The sequence below is a fragment of the Neophocaena asiaeorientalis genome, unplaced genomic scaffold, assembly GCF_003031525.2.
Source record: "Neophocaena asiaeorientalis asiaeorientalis breed wild unplaced genomic scaffold, Neophocaena_asiaeorientalis_V1.1 scaffold95, whole genome shotgun sequence".
NCBI lineage: Eukaryota > Metazoa > Chordata > Mammalia > Artiodactyla > Phocoenidae > Neophocaena > Neophocaena asiaeorientalis.
Window position 1 is genome coordinate 874,981 of NW_020174924.1, and position 10,064 is coordinate 885,044.

The window sequence follows — 10,064 nt, forward strand, 5'->3', positions numbered from 1 at the left end:
CCTTGCATTGATGGTGGTGAGAGATATGCTAATAGTCTTGGTTCTCTTCAGTTCAGAGACTGGAACAGTCTGAGCCTTCAAGTGGCCAAGTCAGGAGCAGCTGGCCAATGGTCCCAAAGTGATAACATGTCAGATTCCAAGAAGGCTTTCTGCAGCACCTGAGCAGTATTCCCAAGCAGCCTATATGCTCACCTGCAGCACTCTGACCAGGGAACTTGGTGGGACCCTCAAATGAGGATTTCTGCCGGCCCTAGAGCCTGACTTGCCCACCCAGGCAAGGAGCTGAGGAGAGTGTCTACCGGCTCCGTCTCACCAGAGGAGCAGACACCTGGAAGCTGGGCGGCCAACAGTGCAGGAGATGAGGTGGGTGGGCAGGGCTGACAGCCTCCTGAGAAAAGCCGGAACCGTGTGGAGGGTTCCTGTGCTACCGCCTAGGTGGGGGGAATTAATTCAGAGCCAAGGCTGAGGGTAGTTCCCAGCCCACCCTGCCTGGAAAGGCTGCCGTAAGCCTGGAAAGCCCAGTCCTGCTAAGGCCTGAGCTTCAATTTTTAATGATGCTCTTCAAAGCCAGAGATTCTCCCCATTCCCTGGTTTCTCTATTGATCTTTTTGACAGGAGACCTAGACATCTGCTACAACTACTCACATAGAAAAGATGCATCTAGTTCCTATTTTACAGTTCAGAAAACTGAGGCTTAGAGGGTGACGGCCAAAGGTCATAGTTATTTGAAATCACCGCCGTATGTGCTCTTATGAAGAGCCTCTACCCTCTCCTTAGCTGAAAGCAAAACAGCTCTTGGTTCTCTGCTACTAATGCATTGCTGACCAGGAGTTTATGAGAAAAGTCCTCCCCATCTTAAGAATATTGCTTTATAAGAAATACAACCATATTAGGGACTTCCCTGGTAGTGCAGTGGTTAAGACTCTGAACTCTCAATGCAGGGGGCCCGGGTTTGATCCCTGGTCAGGGAACTAGATCCCACATGCATGCTGCAAGTAAGAGTCTGCATACCACAACTAAAGAGCCTGCCTGCCACAATTAAGACCCAGCCAAACAAATAAATAATAATAAAATAAACATTTTTTAAAAATTAAAAAAATAGAAATAAAACTATATCATAAGCTCTTAGATGTGGAGAAGGAAAAATGTACTCATAATCCCATGAAGTCAGCATTTTCATTTCCTTTGTTTTTTCCCCCCATGCATGCTTTTAATACTTTGTTTTTAAACAAAGTAACCCATACTTATATACAAATTTGAACAATTACAGAGTATAATATAAAAATTAATAAAATGCTACTAGTGTTCCTTTCAATTCTATACTTCCACAGGTAACCAGTGTTAAAATGTGTGTGTATTCTTTAGCACATATCATCTTTCTTTTTAGGGATAAATACATACAAACAGAATTCATGAATATATATATGTTTGAATATGTGTAAATAAGTTCATATTCATATATATGTGTGTGTATATATATATAAAATCTCTTTTGATTCCTTCCTTCCTTTGCTCCTTTGTTTATTCCTTCTTTCTTTCTTCCCTCCCTTCCTCCCTTCCCTTCTCTCCTGGTTCACAATATATTTATAGCACGCTCTTTTCACTTAACAATATATTGTTGACATTTTTTGAAGTTAATCGTTTGCCATCTTGGCTGTATGCTGGAATCACCAAGGAGCTTTAAAAGTACTGATGGGTCCAACCTCCAGAGATTCTGAATTAATCTTCTGGGGTGAGGCCTGAGCAGCAAAATTTAGAAACCGCCCCCAGGTGGTTCTGAAGTGCAGCCACATTGAGAACCACTGTTTAAGTCATTATACATAGATCCAACTCATTCTTATTAATGGCTATATAATATTCCATACTGTTGCTGTACTAAAATTTATTTACCTATTTTTCTTTTGATAAACATTCAGTTTATTTCCAGTACCTTGTTTTGCTAACATTTTTCAATAAACATATTGATATATCCTTAATTCCTGATTGCTTTATTTCTATGAAATACAGTCCTAGAAGAGGGATTCTTGGGTTATGGGTATGGGCATTTAAATTTTTAATAGGTACTGCCTGATTATTCAGGAAAAAGCTCTTAATAACACCTACTTCCAGTAGCAGTCTATACAGTGCTCAGTTCCTTACACCTTTGCCAATCTGAAGAGAGACGAAAGGTATTTGTTTTTTTTCACCTACTACTGAAGTTGAGCATCTTTTTATTCATACTTATTTGTTATTTGCATTTCTTTTTCTGTGACTTGCTTATTTATATTTTTTTGGCCATATTTAATTGTCATTTGTCTTTTCTTGTCAAATTTTAAGAGATCTTTGAAGACTAGGAATATTACTCTTTTTAATCATATGTATTGCAGCATTTTCTCTAGTCTACTATATGTATTTTGATAATTTATATGGCACTATGTATATTTAAAAATTTTGAGACTGTATAAACAAATTTTATCTCAGTTTTAATTCTTCATAATATTTCAATATTTTTTCATATTGGTAATCCTTTGTTATTACCATTTCTAATGGCTGCATACAGTTCATTATATTCAAGTTATATATTATTTAAATATCATTATATATCAGGTTTGCTATATTCATTTAAGCTTCAAAAAAATATTCCATGACTGTTATTTTAAATAATGCTTTAATGAATGTTTTCTTGCATTTAGCTTTTTCAATAGTTTGGATACTTAGGAAATTCCTACAAGTGAAAATAATTAGATCAGGATATAAATATATATTTTTTAAAATTTATTTATTTTTTGGCTGCATTGGGTCTTTATTGTGGTGTGCAGGCTTCTCATTGCAGTGGCTTGTCTTTGTTGTGGAGCACGGGCTCTAGGTGCGTGGGCTTCAGTAGTTGTGGCACGTGGGCTCAGTAGTTGTGGCTTGTGGGCTTAGTTGCTCCATGGCATGTGGGATCTTCCCAGACCAGGGCTCGAACCTGGGTCCCCTGCATTGGCAGGCGGATTCTTAACCGCTGCACCACCAGGGAAGTCCCTATAAATCTTTTTTATGGTTTGTGGTAAATGTTTCCTAAACTCTGTTATAGTTTTTGGCCAGCCAATCAGTATAGAAAATTACAGGTAATATAACTTTAGTGTTTACACAATAATATCTCCTAGGGGACAAATCATATTACAGAATTAAAAAAATAGGTTTTTAAAGTCAGTTATTAGCTCCATTGTGAAGAAGGATTGGATTCTTTTGCAGGTTACCTAAGAAGGTAGGTTCAGTTTGAATAAAAATATCTTTTGCATAACTACTGTGTGCCAGATGTCATGTTAAGTGCTGCAAGGGATAAGTCATATGTGGCTATTGCTTTTCAAGAAAATTTCAATTTAATGGGGGAGCAAAACCAGATATCTTATTTTATACTTTCTTTTATAAAAAAGAAGTATGAAGGGGAAGAGATAGGATTTGATTGCCTCAGTTAAGTTTTCTTAAAGGTACTGCTCTTTGAGGTAGTCTTACAGGATGAAGTGTTTTAATAGTCAGTGATGAGGAGAGTACAGTTGATTGGAGGGTGTGTTTTCTGAGCAGAGGGAACAACATAAATACAGACAAAGATTTTGGAATGTAAGTTGGTGGAGGTAGCATGGCTGGAGCATGGTAACTTGCTTGGCTGGAGAGAAGATGCCATACTGGAAAAATAAATGTGCAGCAGATTGTTGCAGGCTTTGAAGGTACTTTTAATTTGATAGGAAGAATGAAATAGTGAATGATCTTAGCTGGGAGTTGTATTTTGGGATATTAATTTGGTGTTACCTGTGGATTAGACTGAAATGAGAAAAGCCAGCTACTTAGTGGCTAAGGGTTTGGGCAACTTATTTATTCTTGTAGAGCCCACTTATCTGCAAGAGAGGAACAATAATGCTTATGCCATGGTGCAGTTATGGTTAAATAAGATGGTGTATATAAAAGGCATGGAATGGCTCCTGATACATACTGTGTATATTATAGCAATTGTTATTAAATTGATCTTATATTCTATATACCCTGATAATAAATAAGCAACTCAGATAGAAATGCAGAGTCACTTCAATTAGTTCCAGTCCTATAATATTAAGGCTAAATTAGCTTTCATGTTTTTCCCCCCCCAAGATCCTTTGGAAACTCATTGGATGGATGTTCTAAACCAAACAAGAGTGACTCAATTTGTCTTCTTGGGACTCACTGATAACTGGGTGCTGGAAATACTATTTTTCATGGCATTCTCAGCCATGTATGTGCTAACCCTTTGGGGGAACATTCTCATCATGGTTACCATAGTCTTTACTCCATGTCTTAGTACACCCATGTATTTCTTCCTGAGCAATCTGTCCTTTATTGACATCTGCCACTCATCTGTCACTGTGCCTAAGATGCTGGAGGGTTTGCTTTTTGACAGAAAGACCATTTCCTGCATTGCACAGCTCTTCTTCCTACATCTGTTTGCCTGTGCTGAGATCCTTCTGCTGACCATTATGGCCTATGATCGTTACGTAGCCATCTGTGCTCCATTACACTACCCCAATGTGAACATGAGGGTCTGTGTACAGCTTGTCTTTGTGCTCTGGTTGGCGGGTACTGTTCACTCACTGGTGCAGACCTTCTTGACCATTCGTCTACCTTACTGTGGCCCCAATGTTATTGATAGCTACTTCTGTAATGTTCCTCCTGTCATCAAGCTGGCCTGCACAGATACATGTCTCACAGGAATTCCGATTGTGTCCAATAGAGGAACCATTTCCCTCTCCTGTTTTCTGGCTTTGGTCGCCTCCTACACCATCATCTTGTTTTCTCTTAGAAAACAGTCAGCTGAAGGGCGCAGGAAAGCTCTGTCCACCTGTTTAGCCCACTTCATGGTGGTTTCCCTCTTCTTTGGACCATGTTATCTTCATTTACACTCAGCCAGACACCAGCTTCTCCACTGACAAGTTGGTATCTGTCTTCTACACAGTGGTCACCCCTTTGCTGAATCCCTTCATTGACACCTTGAGGAATGAGGAAATAAAAAGTGCTATGAAGCATCTCAGACAGAAATGAGTTTTTTCATGAAATCATGTATATTATGGGTTTGGAATTATAGATATTAATATGGTCATATCTTTAATGAGAGTAAAAGTAAGAAATCAAAATCGTTAGGTGAAATGGCATGAAGCAGGGCAGACTTCTGCACTAAAGAGAGTGACTTGTTAACTATTACTTAAATAAAGGAAAAGATCATATTGTAATATGTAAAGGAAAAGGATCTGGAAAAGTTTAAAGAAGACTTCTAGTTACACCAGTAAAAAAACACATAGACTTCAGGGCATGGTCTCAGTTTCAGGAACAGGTAAAGTTGTAAGAGAACCTACTCTTTTGATTTGTATTGTTCTTTAGGTTATTGCCTCTGGGAAGCTGTACATCACACCTGTGTTTTATACATTATAGTGGTCTTAATCCTGCTTTCAAATATAAATATTTTCAAGGTGTTTAAGCCTTATCCTATTTATATTGAATTAAATTTAGTCACTTTGAAAGTGATTCTCTCATTTATTTCTACATCTATTTTGTACTTTTTGTAGTACTTTGACAAAATCAAGATGGAGATGTATTAGAACTTATTTTAAAATAAACTCTATTGATATGGAAATTAATTACACAAAATGTACTCATTTTATTGTACAGTTTGATAAAATTTGACAAAGGTATACCCATCTAACTACCTCTTTAATCAAGATAGAGAACATTTCCATCACCCCAAAAAGTTTCTTCAGCACCTTCCCAGAAATCACTGTATCCCCACCCAAGAACCCAAGCATCTGATTTTTTGTCGCTGTAAACTAAATTTGTCTTTCCTATAGTTTCATATAAATTGAATCATACAGTATGTACTCTTTTATGCCTGACTTCTTTTGCTCTGCATGCTATTTCTGAGATTAACCCATGTCTTTGTGGGTATCAGTAATTTAATCCTTCTTATTGTTGAGTAATATTTTATTGTATGGGCATACTACAATTTGTTTATTCATTCATGTATTGATTGACATTTGGGTGTTTCTAGTTTTTTTATAATTATGAATAAAGTAGCTATAAACATTTATTTACAGGTTATTTTGGATATGTATTTTCATTTCTCTTGGGTAACTAGGAGTAGAATTATTGGATCACATGGTAAGTGTATGTTTAACTTGTAAGAAACTACAAGACAGTTTTTCAAAGTCATTGTATGATTTTATACTCTCATCAGAAGTATAAGAGTTTAACATCCAACAATGGGAATTGTCAACCTTTAATTTTAAGCATTCTGGTGAGTGTGTGTGTGGTTTTATTCTTCATTTCCCTAATGATTACTGTTGAGAATCTTTTCATTTGCTTATTATCCTTTCATATATCTTGTTTTGTGATGTTCCTATTCAAATATTTTGCTCATACATTATTTTTTGTCTTCTTGTCACTATGTTGTAAGAATTCTTGGTATATTCTGGATATAAGACCTTTGATGGATATATGTCTTGCCAATATTTTTATTACTCTCTGGCTTGCAGCTTTATTTTCTGAATGATATATTTTGAAGAGCAGAAATTTAAACTTTAAGTCCAATTTTTCACTTTTACAGTTGATCCTTTTTGTGTCCTAAGAAATCTTTGCCTACACCAAAGTCTTGAAGATTTTCCCATTTTTTTCTAGAAATTTTATAGTTTCAGCTTTAAATTTTAGGTCTGTGATCCATTTTGAGTTTACTTTGTTATATGGTATAAGATAAAGGTTGAGATTCATTTTTTCAATCTATTTAGTTAATCCAGCACCATTTGAAAAGACTATTTTTTCCCCATTCAGTTACCTTGACACATTTGTTGAAAGTCAGTTGACCTTTTCTTTTTTTTTGCGGTACGCGGGCCTCTCACTGTTGTGGCCTCTCCTGTTGCGGAGCACAGGATCCGGACGCGCAGGCTCAGCGGCCATGGCTCACAGGCCCAGCCGCTCCATGGCATGTGGTATCTTCCCAGACCGGGGCACGAACCCGTGTCCCCTGCATCGACAGGCGGACTCTTAACCACTGCGCCACCAGGGAAGCCCATCAGTTGACCTTTTGTGTCAATTTATTTTTGGATTCTATATTCTGTTCCATTGACATATATGTCTATATTTAAATCAATAGCACGTTGTCTTGATTACTTTATAGTAAATCTTGAAGTTATGTAGTGTGAGCCCTCAAACTTTCTTCTTTTTCAAAATTGTTTTGCTATTTCAAATTCTTTGTATTTCCATGTAAATTTTTGTAAAAAGCTTGTATAGTTCTACAAAGAATAGTGCTGGAACTTAGATTAGGATTGCATTGAATCTATAGATCAGTTTGGGAAAGAACAGACCTCTTAATGATATGCAGCCTTTCAATCCATTAACATGGTATATCCCTTTATTTATTTAGGTTTTCTTTCATTTTTCTCAGCAATGTTAGTCATCTTCATTTGTAATCACACATATTAAATTAAATTTGTCCCCAAGTACTTTATGTTTGTTGATGTTATTGTTAATTTAATTTTAAATTATTTATTGGTAGTGTATAGAAATACAATTAATTTACATACAGTTGACCCTTAAACAATGTGGGTTTCAATTTCACAGGTCCACTTTTGCTGGATGTGTTAGTTTGATTATGGTAATCATTTTACAATGTATACATATATCAAATTATTAGATCATGTTGTACACTTTAAATATATTAATTTTTTGTCAATTAGTCCTCAATAAACCTGGGAAGAAGAATGAGAAAGCAATGCAGCCCTATTGACATCTTGATTTTAGTTCAGTAAAATTTGTGTTGAACATCTGACAGAGCTGTAAGAGAATAAATTTATATTGGTTTAAGCTTCTAAGTTTGTGGTAAAGTTGTTATAGCAGCAATAAAAAATCAATACAGATATGCTTATATGGGATTTTTTTTGCCCGATAAAGGAAGCGTATGTGCCTCTATGAAAAAAACTACAAAGCTCTGCTGAGAAAATGTGAAGAGATAAAGATGTATACATGTCGCTGTAAAAGAATAAAAAATTGTTAATATAATAGACCTTCTTAAATTGATTTATAAATTTAATTTACTCAACATAAAAATTCCACAGGACTTTTTTGGGTAAAGTTTTCAATAATATTCTAAAATTTATATGAAGAAATAGGTGAAAATAGTTAAGAAGTTACTTGAATTTATATAATTTCAGAGTGCTAATTTCCTGAATTAACTAGTATCACTCTTTGGGAGAAGTATAACAATTTATTGTCAAATGGGCAAGTCCAAATCAAGAAGTCTCCATGTCAAATTCCTTAGGTAAAGAGAATGATGATGTATTGTGACCAAAGGGAGCAGGATTAGAGGACCCTATAGATGGTCAGAGAGCTGCTATATAAAATAGTTATATCAATTTTAATGGAAATAATGGAATGAAATAGAATATGCTTAATAATAAAAATATATAATCTTTCTTTGATTATCTGAAAGGAATCAGAATTGACTGAGGCCTTTGGGTTATTATTCTACCAACTTCTGTTAACTTGTAGAGATAATGCTTATGAGTACTTTAGGGAATTGTGTTCCAGATAATATGGACATCCACATACACAACACTGAGGGAGTGACTCACTAACTGGCTAAAAGGTAAGAAATGACTGAAATGACAGAAAGTACTCAAAAGAACAAAGAATAAGAAGCAGTTTAAATCCGGAGCCTGTGCTCCGCAACGGGAGAGGCCACAACAGTGAGAGGCCCGTGTACCGGTAAAAAAAAAAAGAAGTTTATTAAACTGCGGGATGCTCATGAAAATATCTAAACACCATTACATGCAAATTGACAAACAAATGTAGCATATTGTCAATCCCCTCCAATTTTCATATATAGCCCAAGTCAAAATCAGAGCTTTATGTATTTGTGATGAAATTAGGCCCAGATATCACTACTACACACACCTGAAAAACTGAGAAAAATGATCTAATTATCCCTCTACATTCTGGACTTTTATATGTATAGATTTTCATACTCATTAGTACCTTTTATGCAGAAGTAAATTCCTAAGGCCTTATTTGTTTATTTCTATTATGGCAATATTAGTTACTCTATTGCAGAGAAGATGATTGTAACCTGAGGAATTCAGCTGTCTATTACAAAGTTGCTGAACAAATTTCTATATGATAAATAATGATCCTTGTCTCCTATTTAAAGTTAAGTCAACCACAGAACCAAGAGTCAAGATATCTTCATTTTACTCTTTACTCTTCTATTTATTTAATGAACACATTTTATCTTATCCCTGAGTCTAAAAGGCTATTTCTGTGAATTGGAGAATAAATGCTTTTTTTTTTTAACATCTTTATTGGAGTATAATTGCTTTACAATGGTGTGTTAGTTTCTGCTTTATAACAAAGTGAATCAGTTATACATATACATATGTTCCCATAACTCTTCCCTCTTGCTTCTCCCTCCCTCCCACCCTCCCCATCCCACCCCTCTAGGTGGTCACAAAGCACTGAGCTGATCTCCCTGTGTTACGCGGCTGCTTCCTGCTAGCTATCTATTTTACATTTGGTAGTGTATATATATATCCATGCCACTCTCTCACTTCGTCCCAGCTTACCCTTCCCCCTCCCCATGTCCTCAAGTCCATTCTCTACATCTGCATCTTTATTCCTGTCCTGCTCCTAGGTTCTTCAGAACCATTTTTATTGTTTTTTTTTTAAGATTCCATATATATGTGTTAGCATACAGTATTTGTTTTTCTCTTTCTTACTTCACTCTGTATGACAGACTCAAGGTCCATCCACCTCACTACAAATAACTCAATTTCGTTTCTTTTTATGGCTGAGTAATATTCCATTGTAGAGAATAAATGATTTTAGTTCCCCGAAGAGCTGTAAGGATTAATGTGATTGAAGACCAGCAGTATTAGAAATTTTGCAGCAACTATTAAAAAAAAAGCAAACATGACATTGTTCCATTGTTGTTGCCATGAAACGTTGTCTTACTTACTAGCACATTGCAGGTGTTCCTTTGTGTGGCTGATTCCTGCACAAGGCGGTTCCATTTGGGCTCTTTGATGGGCTATATC

The 10,064-nt window shown here is 36.0% G+C and overlaps 2 protein-coding genes across 2 annotated transcripts in view; one reads left to right on the forward strand and one right to left on the reverse strand.

Moving 5' to 3' along the window:
• SALL2 (spalt like transcription factor 2) overlaps positions 1 to 10,064 on the reverse strand; it is a 49,759-nt gene extending 39,695 nt beyond the window's left edge. The window contains exon 1 of the mRNA XM_024761267.1: positions 9,986 to 10,064. Coding sequence (XP_024617035.1) covers positions 9,986 to 10,040 — 55 coding nt within the window. The 5' untranslated portion in view covers positions 10,041 to 10,064. The remainder of the gene's footprint in view (positions 1 to 9,985) is intronic.
• Positions 3,369 to 5,031, forward strand: OR4E2 (olfactory receptor family 4 subfamily E member 2). Its single transcript, XM_024761273.1, is given in 2 exon segments — positions 3,369 to 4,877; positions 4,879 to 5,031. Coding segments are annotated over 2 exon segments (942 nt in total). The 5' UTR covers positions 3,369 to 4,088.